Here is an 18,708-nt window from a genome sequence, read left to right as displayed (position 1 = left end):
TTGTCGTTTCCCTTGCCGGGATATTGTTTTTCCCTTATTGTTCCCTTGCCGGGACATTGTTGTCTCCTTATTGTTCCCTTGTTGGGACTCTTTTGTGATTGGTGTTGAATTGTATATTGGGATCGGGTTGCATGCCACAACAATATTATATTTGGATTGGGTTGCACGCCGCAACAATAATATATTTGGATTGGATTGCACGCTGCAACAATATTATATTTGGATCGGGTTGCATACCACAACAATATTATATTTGGATCGGGTTTCACGCCGCAACAGTGATATATGATATAGATCGGGTTGCATGCCGCAATAGTGTTTTTATGATTCGGATCGGGTTGTGTGCCGCAACAGTAAAGAATAAAAGTAGATATTGATTTGTTACTATTTCCTTATTCTTTCTGCTATGAATTTTAAATTGTCCTTTATGTTTTTCTCCTGAGTTACTGTTGGTAAATGATATCCCCCACAATATGTTCTGTTCCCATCTTTAACTTCTAGTTTTCTTTTTTATTACTTGCTACGTATATATGCTTTAACTGCACAGGTTTGTTTGGTAGTCTGGTCCTAGCCTCGTCACTACTTTGCCGAAGTTAGTCTAGGCATTTACCAGCACATGGGGTCGGTTGTGTTGATACTACACTCTGCACTGTGTGCAGATCCCGGAGCAGCAGCATTCGGACCTTAGCTTGGGTGGTTGCCTTCAGTCCATACGGAGATCGAAGGTAGTCCTGCAGGCCCTGGCGTCTCTCTCTATCTTTTCTTCCTGTTTCACTTATGTAATTCAGAAACAGTATTGCATTTATTTTTCGGACCTTGTTTGTAGAATTCTTAGACCGCCTAAGGAGTTGTGACACCAGTCTTGGGTAGTTTTGATTAAGAAATCATGTTGGAATTATTTAAATGGTTTAATTGTTTCTTCCGCTTGTTTTAAATTTTCGTTGTTTATAAACAGTTGATTTACATTGTTAAAGAATTAAAATGGGAAAAAGGTAATTTGTTTAAATGGTCGGCTTGCCTAGCTTTCACTAGTAGGTGCCATCACGACTCATGAGGGTGGGGAAATCCGGGTCGTGACAGAATTGATAAAGGTTTAATGCACATTAGCATTTATATGCACAATGCATCAAATTAATAACATAAACTCATGAAAAAAAAGGAAAATGCATAAGTACCTCCCTGACCTATACCCGGATTTTCAACTACACACTTTTTCTTTGCGAGAATCCTATTATCCCCCTAAACTTATTTTAAATGGAATTATTTGCATCCTTAACGCTGACGTGGCAGAGTGTGTGTATTTCACTCTCCCAAAGGAGAGTGAGAAGCAAGAAAAAACGATTTTCAAATTATTTTTTATTCTTTTTTACCATTTTTTCTTACTTTATTTTTTCCTTTTCCTTTTTCTTTGTTTTTTTCTTTTACTTTTTTCGTTTCTTCTCTAATTCCGGCAGATATTGATTCACCGGCGACTTTGTCTAACCGTTTTTCTTCCATTTTTTCTTTTCACACACAAATTAAACTCTCAAAAAGATCTATTGATAAGCAAAGCAAAATACACTCAGCTTATATTCGTTTTTATTTCTTTTGCTCTTCCCCCCACACATAAATTACACTTTCAAGAAAAATTTATATATATATAAAACAAAACATACTTAGATCGGGATAAAAATCTGTCGCCGGAAAAAATGGTGTTCGTGAAATTCCGACAACCACCATTTTGTGCCGCCTGTAACAGAAACAAAAAGAAAGAGAATGAAATAACCAAAAAAAATGAGAATAATAAGAAATAATAAAAAAGGATAAGAAAAAGAAGAAAGAATAAAAAAAGTATTAAAATACATGTGGGGGCGTGTGTAGCTCACCACTTGCCAAGAGTTTGGTTGTCAGCGTTAAGGGTTCAAATAATTACATTTAAAATAAGTTTAGGGGGTAATAGGATTCCCGCAAAGAAAAAGTGTGTAGTTGAAAATCCGAGTATAAGTCAGGAGTACTTATGCATTTTCCCAAAAAAAAGCTTAAATTTCATTCTATTGGAGATGTTATATTATTCACATCAAACATTAAAAAAAAAAAAAAAACTTAATGAAAGAAGCTACCCAAAAACTTTTGAATACTTGAAGAAAGAAAATAAATTTATTGGCTGGCGAACAAGAAATATTTTTTTAATTATATAATCATTAATATAGGTACACAAGCAAAGCGCATGACTTAAAACTATAATTTGCACAAACACTACAAAAAGAAAGACTACTCCAAAATATTGTTTTACAACAAGTAAATACTGAAACAAATCGGAGGAAAAATTACTAAAGTGGATCTATAAACCAGACGTGACGTGATTAACATTTAGTATTTGTAAGAACTCGCAAATTTCTGTTAAGTTTTATTTTAACGCAAAACTGTTTTGAATATTATTTATGTTATTCTTAAGAAGTTAGTTATATTATTGATATTTGTGCGTACCTAAAACTAGTTATTATACCAATAATACGTAGTCATTTCCATAAAAGATAGGAAAACAAACATGATAAGAAAATATAAACATATTCGTAACCGACGATGTAATCACAATTCCCTTGGGAGTGGGATCAATTTGACATCATTGAACCTTAATTGAGTTTAATTAGGATTCTCTGTAGGTTTCGACCGCATCCTTGTCTTTGGTTTTCTTCTATTCTATATAAGAGGCTAATCATGCACCAACCAACTAAGTGTTAGTAGTAACCTTGGACCCTTAGTTGTGTTAAGGTGGAGCATAATGGCCGCATCACCTGCATTAGGAAGATTTGTGGAGAGTAGGCAAATACGTTCAGGAGGATGTTGATACGTCTCAATGTTTAAACACAACCCGAATTACGATTATGCGAACGACAGCGATGAGGAGCTTTTGCCCGACGGCGCTTTGCTGGAGCATCGCCCCCTATTTGGTCCAGTTACTACAGCCAGATTGAGCAAAGCAATGGTTTTTATATTTATGACTATCCCGGTATGTCTAGCCTGGCTGGAATAGTACCATACCCGGAGTTCAATGAAGAGGCTGAACTACTGTCTGAACTTGCTAACCGTGCTATTCAGGAATATATAATGAGAAAGAATGCAATGTTTTTAAGTACAGGTTGTTGAAGATTGAGAAAGTGAACACACAACTGACCGGATACCATGAATATTTCATGACTGTTAAGCTCTTAAATCTCACCCCTGCTACTCCTATCGAGACTTTTCAAATACATGCTGCGAAACGTGTCTTTAATAATGATAAGTTTATTCTCGGTTGCCGGCCAAAAGAAGAGGCAGTTGATGGCTGAATGGAGACGCAAGTTTCACCACAGAAAATTAAGGAGAAGCCACTTGGACTATAGTTTTTAAAGTTATGATTTTGAGATTTCCGTCGTTTGTAATTTTAAGCGTTTTACTTTGATATGTGATCTGACAGGCCTCTATGTTTATCGAAGTTTCTGATTATATTATGCGTTCAACTATAATTTTCTAAATTTAATCGTAGTCTAATTGACGAGCTATCGTAGTCTAATTGACGAGCTATCGTATTTGCATACTTATTGTCTACCTCGCTCACCCAAAAAAATGAGTGCGATAAGAGGTGTTAAACTTTAATTATATTTCTTAAATGAGTTCTAGTTTAGTTGTCGCAATATGTTTTTCACTTGAACAAAACAATTGACCAGATTTTCAACCGGAAAGCAAGGATGTCATCCCCTTACTCAATATCCTGGAAAATTTTCAAGAAATATCTTATCAAATAATCTCAGTTGATCTTTAATAAGTATTCAATTATCTTTGATTATCATATACAAAAACATATGCCCATCAACATCATTATCATCAGGTTATGTTGATTCAAACCCAATCAAGAACTCATAATATATCCTTTGTCTTGTCTTTTTTCACATCTGAGCAGTATTAACTGCATCACATCTCCTCCTCACCTCTCCTTCATTGCCAATTTTAACTTGATAAATATTAAGCTTCTCCATGGCATGAGCAAAATCTATAGAGAAAACCTGGCTATCATTTGCATATTTCTCAACAAATGGCCTTGTCCTTGGATCACTCAAAAGCAATTGATCAGAACCAACAACTCCTAAACCCTTCATCAAATTCTTGAAAAACATGTTATCAAAAGTGCCAGGGGTTATCACATCTAGGAAGGCTGCCATATCAGTGTTAGTCGTATAATTCGCGCACATTCCTCTCAATCTTTCTGCCAATTTGGGATTCATTGTTGGGTCAGGAGTGCCAAAAATTCGATTAGCAAACTCCTTGCAATGAACAAAGCCAATAGTATGTCCACCTCCAACTAATGCAACCATTTCTTGGATGTTGAAACCTAGACCTTGGAATTTTTTGATCATTTGATCTATTGTTTCATTTGCACGGGGTAATTTTCCTTCTACACTTGAAGCTTGGGAAACAAGGCTGTCTTTTCGGCCTAGAGGTACTTTATAGTGAGGTCCACCAGTCATAACAACAAGATTCCTTGTAGTTGTGGCAAGAATATCTGCACAAGATACAGTGCCAGGGCATGCAAGCTCAAGGCCGGTCTTGATACGTGAAATGAGATCGAAACCATCACCTGCAAGGGAGTGGTTGATGTCATGCTCGAGCTCGGCTTTGGTGAAGGCTGTTGGCTTGATAAGGACAGAGGCATCACAACCATCCACAACACAGTCATGGAAAAAGAGACGTAGGGTAGCAGCCGCGGTGACAGGGAACTGCTGTTGCTTTTGGAGGACAACATCCCTAACAATTTCATCAAATTTAGGACATGTTTTGGCATAGTAGTCCAAAGTGAGGGTTGATTGGGTGAATGGAATGGAAGTAAATGATAAAAACAAGTGGAGGAGAATCCATGGCAAAGCCATGGTTGATTGAAAAAAAAAAACTGCTCCCTCTCAAAAGGGGGAGAGAAAAGCTGGACCAACTTGATACGAGAAAAGTAAAGAATGCTAAGAAGAAGAAAGAAGGTGAAAGTGGAGAAGAATGGGGAATGTTGTGGTAAAGAGAGGTCTTAGGGAAAGGACGACTCCATTTTCATTCATGGGATTCTGTGCTGATAATTTTCCATGGCTGGATTTCAGCTGAACATGAAATGCGGTTGGCCACATTTTTTTTTTTTTTTTTTTTTTACGCGATGCGTGACGCCCAGGAAGACGTGCCCTCGGCCACTTGATTTGAATGGTGTAATACCTTTTGTTTCATTTTATTTAAACTTAAACCAGTTTTTAAAGGTGCATACATTTTTATTCTATTTTGGTGATATCACACGCTTGTCCGTGAAAACATTTTGATTGCATCTTGACTCTTTTACAGAGTATACCTGCATTTTCTCACAAGTATCTAGTAACTTGCCCACCAAAATGTAGGCAAATAGGAAAAAGTTTAACTAAATCATTTTCTTTGCTCATAAACCGCTAGGCCAGACACTTGGTTGACATTGATTTTTGATATAATTGAAAGGATGCTATGCAAAATTTACCACCAACACAAAACAGATAAACAGTTGGAAATGTAATAGCACTGTATATCCTGCTCACTGTAATTAAACGGCAGAATATTGCCAACGAAATCACTTTACAATGGAAGGCTACTTACCTCTTGATCCATTTACTACTGTTCCATTTTAATCACCCTTGGTTTTTCTATATTCTGAAAAGGCTCCAAGTCCCCCAACAAACTTAGGTGCGTCAATAAATTACCAGAATAGGGAGAAAAAGAATCGGTCTGAACAACATTTCTTAGTTAGGTAGCCATCTCATCAACTTCAGAATGAAATACAAAACTTGGAAAAGTAGTAGTTATATCCCTGCATCAAAGAAAAGAAAATTCTCATCAGACAATGTCCTCCATCGAATATATTTATGTTCACCACATATCCAATAACAAACATGATACCTCAGATATGAAAGGGTCATTATTTTCAATAATGAAGGATTTCGGCCCACAAAATTGTGCCACTCAGAGTTGTCAATCTTTCCGTCCTGATTTGAATCTGCCTCCAAAAATGTCTGCACATTGAAATAACATTGACTAGTTACTAAAGTTCCACCAGACACGACTATTAGTTGTGCAAATGTCCAGCAAGGTGAAAGATTTTGTTATGGCTAGTTCCAATATGCTATTCTTGGTTGAGAGGCAAGGATCCAATGACATATTAAAGTGATACAAAATGCAAACTGAACGCATTGGTTCACTTTATCTTATCAAACAGAAGGGCAGAGGTACCAACTTTATGGACTAGGATGATGGAAACTTATATTGGCTATCATCAGTAAATTACCTTATCCAGTATTATCTCAACGATCTCGTCGGCCAACTTCATCTCAGACTCGCATAGAATTGCAATTAACATTTGCTTTACCTGCCAAAATCACAGATAATACTAAAAATTAAAACATGAGGTAAATGTGATTTCATCTCTGTATAACCATTCATCAGACACTGCTTTGAACTCGGAAGGTGAAAGTAAGCAAATATCAAATGACTGCTTCCTCCAAATTCCAAGATGGCTAAGAACTTGAGTAAGGGGGTGGTTACAGTAAGCAAAGAGTACACAGCCAATAAGTGACTTGAAGTGCAATAAATGCCTGGAAAATGCCAGTCTCTAAGTCTTCCGTAGAAGCTGTTATAACTTAAAGGAAGAGAAGAACAACTAGTAGATAACAGCAGCAGAGTGAGAAGTGCACGGTCTTAAACATCAAGAAAGAATATAAGGTTCAACTTTTGTCTCTGACCTAGAGCCCGTTTGGATTGGCTTAAAAAAAGTGGCCTTTTAGCAGAAATAGCTTTTAAGCCAAAAAGCAATAAGTTGGAGTTGCCCAGCTTATTGCTTTTGGCTTGTTTTAAACAGTTTTTTTAGTTATTTTAAGCACTTTTTGACTTTGTCAAACACTAAATATAGCTAAAAAGAGCTTAAAAGTTGTTTTGACCAGCTTAAAAGCCAATCCAAACACCTTCCTAATGATCATGGACCAATGAGACAGACAGGGTAAAAGACACATTCAGACTTCTTCCCTCCAAGTATACTTAGGTTGGCCCGTCTTAAGCAAAAAGAGTTGAAAATAAACAATCAACACTTATCGCTTTTCAACTAACAATAGCCGCAAAATTTGGCAACACTTATCACTCTCCACAAACACAGTAAGAGGAAAGGAATCTTAATTTGTTCAAAAGACAATAAAACTCATTTCTTTTTTTGTTTTCTTATTTATGTATCTTTTAAGAATGTGACAAGCTCCAACTTGCAACAAGCTAAAAATTACAAGATGCTTCTAGATGATTTGCAACACAGCGTGAATACAGACAAACTAGAATAGCATACCTCTTGCCGCTCGATGAACCCCGTGCCATCCAAATCATAAAGCCTAAATGAAACTGCAATGGCAGAATGATGAAGTTTCAATGTGACTATTTGGGTGCCAGTTAAGCATTTATTTGAAACATAAAAGAACTAAACAGTAATATTTATCTTTTATTTCACTCACAATTGATCTTCTCTTCTTGTGAGGCATTTGGGTGGAAAACTTTTAGTGCCCTAACAAAATCACCAAAATCGATAACTCCTTTTTGCTTTACATCAAAGAGATCAAAAATCTGCATGCAGAAATTTCAAGAGGCAAATTAATATATCATATCCCATTAAAAACAGTTCTGAGCTTTTACATGCAAATTTATATCAGCTTAGCTTAATCCACATCTTGATGAAACATCATAGGCGTTTGTTGATACAGCATATTAAGCTATAACCTGAATGCTAATTTTACTTTAAGCAATTCTTAAAAGCATGCTCAAACTGCCAGCTAGAACCAGCACTATATCAAAGAGGAAAAAACCAACGTACTCCATCAAAGAAGTAATCATACCCGATTTGCAAAAAGGTTTTCTTTCTTTCTGTTCTTGAATAAAGCCAACTGAAATTCTTCCTGCACCTCCAACGTGATTTTCACAAGCATAAGCACTAAAACAAGTACTTATAAGGGGAAAAATATTATCCTATAATACATCTTCAAAAGTTTCAGCAGAATTTGTTTACCACAAAACAATTTGATATTCTGTGTCGTTATTAGAAACAAAAAAGGAAAAGAGATGCAAGGATGAGATATAGTCTCCAAAGACAATAAACTTCATCAAATTGATACAGTAACAGAATTGCAAATGAAGCCATGTCATTCTCTGCAATGCGTAGCTTCGACTATCTATGGCAGTGCAGTTTACGTGAAAGAGCAAACTCCACCAAATATCTCCTGGAAATAACCTTTTCACTCTCGCAAAATTAACTTGTCATCTCATGATAGAGTAACCATCAGAAAAAGACAATTATGATTACTGTTGTAGCTGCGACAAGGAAAGTTTTTCCCACGCCTACCAAATGCCATGATTCAAGATACATCTAGTAAGATTACTCTTTTCCATCCCTTTCCATCGCTCAAGTAAAGTAGTCCATAACACTACCTTCTAACTTCAATTGAAGGTCAAAAGGAGAAAAAGTTAACTAATAAAGATGCCCGGCTGGATGATGAAACACACAGAACTTAGTCTAGTATTGAAGTAACTCATACAACATCCATCTGGAATGATGCAGCAGGAAGTCACAACCCCACATTGAGAGCCAGTAGGAGTATGTTTGGGCATTAAGGGAAGACTACCTTGCTAATTAGCCCATCATCAACTACCGAACCGCTAATATTCTTGAACAGCTCAAACAATGCCTCAACTTCGCTTACACTAACTGCAAAAGGGGAATTAACAAAGAGGAAAACACATAAGCAACTAAGCAAGGACATGCAAAAGGAGGTTTTGGGTAGTAGGAAAAAATAACAACAGCGTTCTGGGGTTTGAGTGGGAATAGATAAACAACTAAAATTATTCTGCGACAACCTATGGGATAACCAAATGACTAGACCTGAAGTTTGTAACTACATGAGACCAATGTCTTACTTGTCCAGCTTAGGGCACTTAAAACAATTAATAGATCGAACATATTGTAAGAGTAATTCAAAGAACCCAATGGGTACAGGTCAGCACCAACATGTTGCAAGCCTAGGTACCTTTCGACGCTACTAATTTTTAACATAACTCAAAAATAATAGTTTCATTTTAACCAATCATTGGATGATGAAAATTTTGTTTCATTGTTTTCAAAGTTCTAACTAAATTCTCACTCCAAATTATTATTCATGTTTCCAGGAACTTCTCAATCATTTATTTTCTTCTATCCATTTCCATGTCATCACAGTTAAGATTTTGATATGCAAATCTCATCTTGCTGAATAAAAGACGTCCTCAAGCTATATTTTCACATTTTAAGATAAGAAGCACCTCATCTCACACGAAGAGGCTACCTTCATAATACCAGCCATAAACATGGATTCAGCACCTTAAAAATGGAAAGAAAATCAGAATCAAAGGTCATTGCTTTTGACTTGCATTCACTTTTTCCAGAATTCAGAGGCAAGCTCAAATTGTATCAAATCAGATGCACACATTAAAATCACAATTGAAGAAAGATCAATAAATAACTCACAGGCTGTTTGAGATGCAAGGACTACAGGATCTTCGTGTCCAGGGAACTGCTTTTTTGCTGTAGACTGGAAACAGCCCATCTACTGAAGAAGGACGACAAACGAGGAAGAACACGACTAGACTAGTACCGAGCAACCAGCTTCACTACAATATATCATTGAAACCATCTTATCCATGCAATTACATGGCGCAAATTCAAGGGAGAGGAAAATATTGTAGTACTTAAAGCCAATTAAGCACAACTGTCTATAATACGTGCACATTCATAACCTAAAAAAAATGAGAAAGTACCAAGCTACAACCGGACATTATATTGACAGTGTAGAACATGAATCCTCTACCAAATTACGTATTCTTAAAGTGCAAACATCAAGTAGTATAAGAAAGGGGAAATTGAGGAACATACCGATCGATCCACTGAACAGACAAACAAAAAAGTTTGAGAAGGAGCTAGTTATATAGCAGCTCAAAAAGCAGGGGATTTATGGGTATATGATGTAAATATCAATGGCTATGAAGTTTTTGAATTGAAGGTAGCCAAATTGGAGAAAATGAGGGGCAAAACAAAAAGCAGTAGGGAGGGTGATGCGCACGCGGTTTCTAGATCGTGGAATTTGAGGGTTGTTAGCGCTAGACAAAAAGGAATATTCTATTTTTTTGTTTCTAGAAAGACTGGACTAAGTTACAAAAAAACTATTCGATTCATAGGAAAAAAAAATACTACTACTAATTAAGTTTGTCCATTGTATTATGGTTAAGCGTGAGAATAGATTGAGGTGAGAATTTTTTTGTAATTTTAATTTATATCTATATTTATATATATAATAATATTGGGAATAAACAAGTGACGTGGCAGGTTTCACATGCCAGGAAATGCATTTATCTTTTATCTCATTTTTTTGGGTTTTCTTCTCTCATTTTAATACAATAACTAATTATTAAATTAAAAAATTAGTCTTGTAAGTTGTAACTGTATCTCCATAATAATGAGGAAAGAGGGAGAAAGGTCTCGTTTCAAACTTTTGCCAAACTCATAAAACCTTTGGCCTTTCAGTTTCTCCAGTTTTAAAGGGGAAGGGTATCTTATATATAGAGAATATCCTCAAGCAATCATCTTATTGCCTCCATAAGGATTCTACTCCATCTTCGTCATTAAATTAATGTTGGTAAGAACTCGCTTTTGTTTCATATTCACTTTGAACATATTATAATGGTGACTCACAATTTTTTTCAATATATATTCTTCATTCGCATGTTTATGAGTCGATAACTACATTGTGTAGATTCAAAAGGTCCACAAACTTTTATAGCCCTGGATTTCGATGCCTCCAAGTTAAGAAATTTTGTGCCCAAGTGAGTTTGCAAGGAACTAAGAAAGGTATCATGATTTTTACTATCGAGCATTTTACTTTTTACTGCTAAGAGATCGTTGATGTAGAATTTCATGAAATACAATATAACATTTGTAATCAATACAATTCTAGGTATTGATTGAAAACAATATCTTTAAGGAAGGATTTGTTTTATGATTTGAGAAGGGAAGAAGTTGTTGACAGGCTTGGGAAGAAGAATGAAGTAGAGGTAACAGGAAAAAAAATTGGTATTATCATTATTTCTTTCTATTTTTTTATTTCTAATTAATTCCTTCTTCTTTCATTTTCCTAAAAGTATCTTTTTGTTTTATTTTTCGTATATATACTTTTTCTTTTACCTTAATTATTTTAAGAATCCCAAAAGTTAAACTTTGTAACTTTTGTTCCTTTCTATATCAAATTAAATTTATGATATGTTTAAATTTATTTCATTATACCTTTTTGGTAATTCCATTAGTAGGATTGTGCAGTGACCAGTTTCCACATAAATTTGGTCATAAATGAATAATGCAAGAGTTTTCTCTTTCTAGAAGGAATGGAGTGAAAAACATGGTTGTCCACCAGAAATGTGAAGCTCCAATCACTTATTTTAATGTCTTTACATTATCGCTTTTATGGGTATTGCTCAAAAGTTTTGGCAAGCTAAGATTATGGAATTATAAATTAGGGAGCACTATTTATTTGACATTGAAAATGAGGTAGCAAGCTTAATTAACCCTGATGTGCTTTTGAAAGTTTTTTTAATATTTCAAGGTTATGGATTGTTTTATTTTTCGCTGCTTTACTCTTCTTGGAAGTAATACTCTTATATATACTGTCAATTATAGACAGGCCAATCAGTATGGTGTTCAGAAGAGCTACCAAGACATCACCTCACTTTTTAGATTTTTTAAATAATAAAAACTTATGAAAGCATTAAAGTAAACTCACGAATGGAAGGAAAAAGTTAAATACTATACAAGTAAAGAACTTTCTTAGAATTCGTTAGCGATCTACATATAAAGAGATCAATGTTTCCCTCAAATTCATGTAACTTCTGATTGATATTAGAGCAAAATATAAACTTAAGTATTACTGATAAAATAGTTTGAAACTTGAAATATTATCTATTCGGATTTAAAATTCAAAATATTCATTAAAGTGAGACTATTTAGGTTTTTTAATTGATGCGCGAAGCGCGAATAAATTCACTAGTATCTATATAAAGTTGGACAATAAGTTACCTTATATGGCATTCTCATGTGGCAGCTTCTCTATTTATCTTTTTTCTTAGAATTTTGCCTTTTTCTTTTTATGCAACTTCTAAAAAGTATTGCTCTATTAGAAAATGCAACAATTACATCTTTAAGAAAGGTTGCTAATGTAACTGAATTTAATGTTAATTAATAAAAAAAAAATTGCACCTTTAATATTCCTTAACTTGGAAGAGGAATATTAAAGTCTCCGACAATTACCTGACTTATATATATGGCACCAATAGAGATATGCAGCAATTCATGCAAGATGTGAAGTGAAGTGAATCAAATCAGATATTCAGTCGAAACATAGTTATGGTCGATGGCTTTTCTAGCCACATTTCTTCCCTCACCAACTAGCCTTTCTCTAATAAAGGTACTTTTTCCGGGTTGAGTTTGGTTTCAACGGATCCTCCCTAAATGGAGAAACAAGACAACTTTGTTTGCCCCGGAAGAAAGAGAGAAATTATCGAAAATGTGTAATTGAGACTGAAAAAAAAGTTGGGCATTTTTCTAAAACTCCCAATTGTAGAACCGGTTGACACTAACTTTTTGTGCAATCAAATGCAAATTTCTTAAGAGATACTAACAAAAGTTTTCCCTTCCATATTTTAAATTTTATTTGTAAAATGCAGCGAATTGTAGCCTCTTTATAGAAGTTTTAGGGTGTTGCCTTTCTTCTTTAGTTGTCTCAAAGAAAGTCAATTACTTGAAAGAAAAAAACCAACTATGAGTATATCATTGAATATTTTGTAACAGAGAAATAACTAATATGTGGTTGTAACTCTATTATTTAATGTCGTGGCTATGAGAAGATTACATATATTCACTGGGTTGGCAATAACCAAGTGAAAATGAGGTTTGACGCAAACAAAAGTTGACTCACTTTTATACGATCTCAAAGTTTGATTTGATTAAGTGAAAATATGACATCTCTATTACACTAAATTATTTATTATCGAAAAAAAGGACGGTAATAATTTTTTTTTTGACAAGTTCTATAAGAATAAGCTTAATGCCTATGTAAATGAAATGTAATTACTCATGAACAATATTTGGCTCTAAATGTAGTCACTAATAAATAGATTATTATAGTAATTAATATTATTTATGAACAATATTTAACACCATTCAAAGGCTTACTTTACTTTGATTTTTAGACTACTAAAAGTTATGTGATGATTTTTTTGGATTTAATTTCTATTGTACTACTACTATCTCTTTCTGTTTTAAAAAATCACTTTGTAATACATTATTATCTTTCCGCACGAATAACGGACAATTTAACTAGTTTAGTAATAATACGTATTTAAATAGCACATGTTGTGCATTCGTAAATGTGATGTAAATTTTCGGGTGTGGACAATTTTTTTTGGGAATTGGTCCCTAATTCAAATATATTGAACTAGTGTGGTAGTAGTGGAATTAATTAATGAATAATATTATATACATACAGGCTCCAGCTAGCTTAAGGAGTGGGAAAACTGTTAAATATACCTTTTTAAAATTTGCTATTATTTATGTGGTGTTCATATATCATACTACTTTATATCATCTTGTATAACGTTATACTGTAGTTACACAAGGCTTAAAGTTTAAGGTTTAATGTTGTCCAAAGCCCCATGAATGAAGGAAGAAAATTACCTTTTCCGCACCTCCTAGTTTCTTTTTGGATTTGTGGTCTAATTTCAGTACTGAAGAAAGTAACATCATGTTTACTTTTTTTCATCAATGTTTCCTTACTTTACTATAAAGGATATAGGTTAACGATAATTGCTTAATTACAGTTAGTTGAGTTAACTATAGTTAGTGTATTAGTTAGTAGATTAGTTAATGGATGACAGATGTCATTAAGTGGTTAGTGAGTTAGTTGAAACACTGTAGAAGCTTCTTCTTGTTCATTTTGTATAGCAGCAAACAGAGCATTGCTCTTCTCTAAAATTCTCTCTCGATTCTTCTTCTCTAGTTTCTTCTTCTTAGCTGCATGTGATTGATAAATTCATCATGGTATCAGAGCCACATTAATCGAGTAATTCTAGGGAATTTCTTCGCGGAATTAAAGACAGTTCGAGAGAATCTACTCAAGTTTAGAAGCTTTGGACCCTAATTTTGCAATTTTTCAATGGCAATTTCTGAGAATTTGACTGAAAACAAGAATAATGGAGATAATACGAGCATTGGAGCAATACCTAGCTCAATTGCTTTGGATCACAATCATCCTCTTTACATGCATGCCTCTAATGGTCTAGGATCCATGCCGGTGGGACTCATTTTGACAGGTATGAAAAATTGCTCTCTTTGGAGCCGTGTGATGAAGGTAGCACTGTTAGGTAAGAATAAATTGTGTTTGGTTGATGGATCGACATCTAAGGAAGATTTTGGTCCAAGTTTGGGAAGTCAGTGGGATCGGTGCAATGCAATCGTGACCTCATGGCTTATGAGCAATGTGAGCAGGGATTTAGTAATAGGAGTATTGTTTTCTTCGAATGCACAAAAGGTATGGGCTGCTTTCAAGGAGGGATTCGACAAAGAAACGCATCGAGGCTGTATTACTTGCGCATGGAAATATTTACCTTAACATAGGAAATTTCATCAGTATCGACCTATTTTACCAAGTTAAAGGATCTCTGGGCAGAATATGATTCGATATTGCCACCGCCTCCATCAGCTACTAAGTATATTGATCAATTGGAGTATCAACGATTGCTGCAACTTTTGATGAGATTGAATTATAGCTTTGATCAAGCAAGGAGCCAGATTTTGTTGATGCCAACTTTGCCATCCATAGACAAGGCTTATGCTATGGTGGTCTAGGAAGAAAGCAGGAAATTGATTATTGGTGGTAGCTATGGATATAATGATCCTACTGCCCTATTTACTGCACATTCTACAACTAGATCAAGGAGGAACTATAGTTTAGAATGTTATTTCTGTCATTTGAAAGGCCACACTAGAAATGAATGTTATAAATTGATGAAATGTGAATTTTGTAACAAGACATGGCACTTAAAGGAGAATTGTTACAAGATAATTGGATATCCATCTGATTTCAAGCAAAAGAAAAAAGCAAATGCAGTCATGATTGATGCAGTTGGACAACAATGAATGACAGTCTCACCAACTGTGAACACATTTCAGCCAAACAGTAGTGTCGAATCAACTCACTTTTTCACCAAGGAGCAGTGTAATCAGTTGCTGCAGTTGCTGAGCAAAGGTTCTACTGCAGGAGCAAATGCTAATATGGCAGGTAAATATTTTTGTGGTAATGTAGCATTATGTGAGAACTTAGAACTTGCAAATGGATAGTAGATACCGGCTACTAATCACATGACTGGTGACAAAAATTTGCTGAAAAATAAAACTTCAATAGGAAACTCAGGGCACGTGCAATTACCTATTGGAGATTCAACACCAATTTCTCATATGGGAGAGTGTCAGCTCACTGGAGATGATATACTAAAAGATGTGTTATGTGTACCAGCCTTTAAGTTCAATCTCATGTCAGTTTCTAAGGTGACTGAGGATCTCAAATGCAGTGTTACTTTCTTTCCTAAATGTTGTGTGTTTCAGGATCTCTTGTCTGGAAGGGTGAAGGAGATTGGTAGAAAGGAAGAAGGTTTGTACATATTATCAACAGCATTAGGATAAACAATAAGTAGAGCATTTGCAGTAACTAGTAAAGGAGGCATGGAGATATGGCATAAAAGAACAGGACATGTTCCAGTTCAAGTTCTCAAAAGGATTCCTAGTATAAAATGCTATAGTGGTAGATTTGATAATGATTCTCTGTCTAAGTGCGAAATTTGTCCATTAGCTCGACAGACTAGAGTGCCTTTTCCAACTAGCACTAGCAGAAGTTTACATAGTTTTGATTTGATCCATATGGATGCGTGGGGACCTTGTAAGATTGCTACTCACAATGGTATGAAATATTTTCTTACATTGGTTGATGACTTTACCAGATGGACTTGGGTGTTTCTTATGAGACTCAAATCTGATGTTACTTTCTTACTCAAGAACTTTTTATTATGATCAAAACACAGTTTGGGAAGCAAATTAAAGTGTTTAGATCACATAATGGGAGTGAGTTTTTTAACAATGCATGTAATGATTTATTCCAAATGCATGGGATTGTCCATCAAAGCTCATGTCTATATACTCCCCAACAGAATGGAGTTGTGGAAAGAAAACATAGATATATACTTGAAACTGCTCGAGCAATCAGATTTTAAGGGCACTTACCTGTCAAATACTAGGGATATTGTATTGGTGTTGTTGTATATATTATCAACAGAATTCCTTCTTCTGTTTTAGCACACAAGTCACCATATGAATTGTTTCTGAGTAAGCCACCTTCTTTGACACATTTGAAGGTTATTGGATGTCTATGTTTTGCTATCTAATCTGATAGGCCATGATAAATTTGCATCTAGAGCTGTGAGGTCAGTCTTCCTAGGATATGTTGCACATAAGAAAGGTTATAGACTTTTGGATCTGGAGAATAAAGTATATTTTTATAAGTAGAGATGTAGTGCTCTATGAAGATATTTTTTCATACAGCAGAAGACTCATCAAAGTCATTATTCTTGGATACAACTCCAGTACCAAGGAAAGATTTGGATGAAGAACCAAATACAACAGTTAGTTCTATTGAAGCAACTAATGTGCCATGCTCACCTACTGTGACTCCTTCTGCAACCAATGTGCCATGCTCACCTACTATGACTCCTGCTCTTTTAGATGAATAGAACATTTCATATCCTGTTGAGCATAACAATGTGAAGAGTCCTAGAGATTCTTCTGCTTTACTTAATGTTGAGGGAACAAGGAAGTCAGCAAGAGTATTTAAGCCTCCCATATGGCTTAAGGATTATGTTAGAAATGACAAGAGAATTACTGCAAGCTACTGCAGATACCCTATCTCAGAAGTAATTGGATATGAAGCAATTTCCTCAGAATACCAAAGCTACTTGGCTAATTTTTCAACTGAGGTGGAACCTATATCATATTCAGAGGCAGTAAAAGACAAACGATGGATAGAGGTAATGCATGCAGAAATTAAGGCACTGAAGGATAACAAGACTTCAGAATTAGTATCCTTGCCACAAGGACAGAAGGAAATATGATGCAAATGGGTATACAAAATCAAATATAAAGCATCAGGAGAAGTTGAAAGGTTCAAAGCTCGTTTGGTAGCTAAAGGGTATAATCAGAGAGAAGGTTTGGACTATCAAGAAATATTTTCACCTGTGGTGAAAATGGTTACTATTAGAAGTGTGTTATCTATTGCAGCATCGATACAATGGTCTATTCATCAAATGGATATATACAATTTTTTTTTGCAAGAGGATCTATCTGAGGAGGTGTATGTAGAAATACCTCAAGGCTTCAATGGATCAAAAGATAAATTCAAAGCTTGCAAACTGCTTAAGTCTCTCTATGGACTTAAGCAGGCATCCAGACAATGGAATCTCAAACTAACATCAGCCTTATTGGATGCTGGTTTTCAGCAAAGTCACTTGGATTATTCCCTATTCATTAAAAGACCAGCATATCACATGGTGGTTGTTCTAGTCTACGTTGATGATCTTCTTATCATTGGTAATAGTCCTATCATGATCAAATAGACTAAGGATGATTTGCAAGCCTCATTTAATTTCAAGGACCTAGGGGAGTTTAAGTACTTCCTAGGCATAGAGTTTGCAAGAAACAGTAATGGTATATTGATGCACCAACGCAAATAGGCCCTAGAACTCATAGCTGAGTTGGGGCTTTCAAGTTCTAAGCATGTATCCTGTCCTATAGAGCCTAATGTGAAGCTTACAACTAATGAATTTGACACTCATACAGGTTCATTTGATGACACATTACTGACTGATCTAGGACCATATCAAAGACTCTTACAAAAGCTTTTTTACTTAATTGTCACAAGGCCAAATATTTCTTTTGCTATTTAGAGTTTAAGCCAATTCATGCATAGTCCTAAAGTCTCTCATATGGAAGCTGCACTCAAGATGGTCAGGTATATTAAGAATAGTCCTGGATTGGGAGTTCTCTTGACTGCTCATTGTTCTGAATCATTATCAGCATTTTGTAATGCATACTGGGCTGCATGTCCTAATATACGCAAGTCAATTACAGGTTACTTTGTTAAGTTTGGTTCTTCCTTGATATCTTGGAAGTCTAAGAAACAATCCACTATTTCTAGAAGCTCAGCTGAAGCTGAATATCGCAGCCTAGCTTCCACTGTTGCGGAGATTGTCTGGATTCTTGGTTTATTCAAGGAGTTGGGAGTGCAACATAATTCCTCTGTGCCTATCCATAGTGATAGTAAATCAGCTCTTGCTATTGCTGTCAATCCTATCTTTCACGAACGAACAAAGCACATTGATATTGATTGTCATTTCATCCGTGAAAAGATTCAACAAGGCTTGATTTCAACTCTCTATTGTCCTACAGCAGAGCAGGCAGCTGATATACTTACAAAAGGACTTGGTCGACTTCAACACTCATATTTGCTGTCCAAGCTAGGACTTCTCAAAAATTTTCCCTGACCTAGT

At 35.2% G+C, this 18,708-nt stretch overlaps 3 protein-coding genes across 5 annotated transcripts; 1 reads left to right on the top strand and 2 right to left on the bottom strand.

Annotated features, from left to right (window-relative positions):
- Positions 1–3,752: 3,752 nt before the first annotated feature.
- Positions 3,753–4,962, bottom strand: LOC104229935 (peroxidase 41-like). The gene has a single exon (XM_009782665.2). The coding sequence runs from the start codon at positions 4,881–4,883 to the stop codon at positions 3,906–3,908; it is 978 nt and encodes a 325-aa protein (XP_009780967.1). The 5' UTR covers positions 4,884–4,962; the 3' UTR covers positions 3,753–3,905.
- A 552-nt stretch (positions 4,963–5,514) lies between these two features.
- On the bottom strand, positions 5,515–10,127 carry LOC104229936 (calcineurin B-like protein 1). 3 transcript variants are annotated; one of them, XM_009782667.2, is made up of 9 exons: positions 9,947–10,127; positions 9,542–9,684; positions 8,664–8,746; positions 7,881–7,940; positions 7,503–7,611; positions 7,340–7,392; positions 6,299–6,379; positions 5,914–6,026; positions 5,515–5,824 (listed from the first exon to the last, which is right to left on the bottom strand). In XM_009782667.2, the coding sequence occupies exons 2-9, from the start codon at positions 9,618–9,620 to the stop codon at positions 5,761–5,763; spliced, it is 642 nt and encodes a 213-aa protein (XP_009780969.1). In that variant the 5' UTR covers positions 9,621–9,684; positions 9,947–10,127; the 3' UTR covers positions 5,515–5,760. The 3 variants fall into 3 exon arrangements, with proteins under 3 accessions (XP_009780969.1, XP_009780970.1, NP_001305046.1); XM_009782668.2 differs by having other exon boundaries at positions 9,542–9,679; positions 9,947–10,080; NM_001318117.1 differs by lacking the exon at positions 9,947–10,127 and having other exon boundaries at positions 5,761–5,824; positions 9,542–9,620.
- A 4,143-nt stretch (positions 10,128–14,270) lies between these two features.
- LOC138871606 (uncharacterized) lies at positions 14,271–15,253 on the top strand. The gene is made up of 3 exons (XM_070149491.1): positions 14,271–14,645; positions 14,732–14,953; positions 15,146–15,253. The coding sequence occupies exons 1-3, from the start codon at positions 14,271–14,273 to the stop codon at positions 15,251–15,253; spliced, it is 705 nt and encodes a 234-aa protein (XP_070005592.1).
- Positions 15,254–18,708: the final 3,455 nt, after the last annotated feature.

Source organism: Nicotiana sylvestris, chromosome 6 (genome assembly GCF_000393655.2).
Source record: "Nicotiana sylvestris chromosome 6, ASM39365v2, whole genome shotgun sequence".
Taxonomy (NCBI): Eukaryota; Viridiplantae; Streptophyta; class Magnoliopsida; order Solanales; family Solanaceae; genus Nicotiana; species Nicotiana sylvestris.
The sequence above is the reverse complement of the archived record's forward strand: the minus strand, read 5'-3'. Positions and strand labels throughout refer to the sequence as shown.

Bases quoted from the DNA above. Each gene is read 5' to 3' on its own strand.
- LOC104229935 (XM_009782665.2), bottom strand. From the start codon at position 4,883: ATGGCTTTGCCATGGATTCTCCTCCACTTGTTTTTATCATTTACTTCC.
- LOC104229936 (XM_009782667.2), bottom strand. From the start codon at position 9,620: ATGGGCTGTTTCCAGTCTACAGCAAAAAAGCAGTTCCCTGGACACGAA. The intron at 8,747-9,541 runs GTGAGTTATTTA...CCCCTTTTGCAG, and splicing joins CCTTGCATCTCAAACAGCCT to TTAGTGTAAGCGAAGTTGAG. The intron at 7,612-7,880 runs GTATGATTACTT...TTCTGCATGCAG, and splicing joins AAAACCTTTTTGCAAATCGG to ATTTTTGATCTCTTTGATGT.
- LOC138871606 (XM_070149491.1), top strand. From the start codon at position 14,271: ATGGCAATTTCTGAGAATTTGACTGAAAACAAGAATAATGGAGATAAT. The intron at 14,646-14,731 runs GTATGGGCTGCT...ACCTTAACATAG, and splicing joins TTTCTTCGAATGCACAAAAG to GAAATTTCATCAGTATCGAC. The intron at 14,954-15,145 runs GTGGTCTAGGAA...TTTTGTAACAAG, and splicing joins TAGACAAGGCTTATGCTATG to ACATGGCACTTAAAGGAGAA.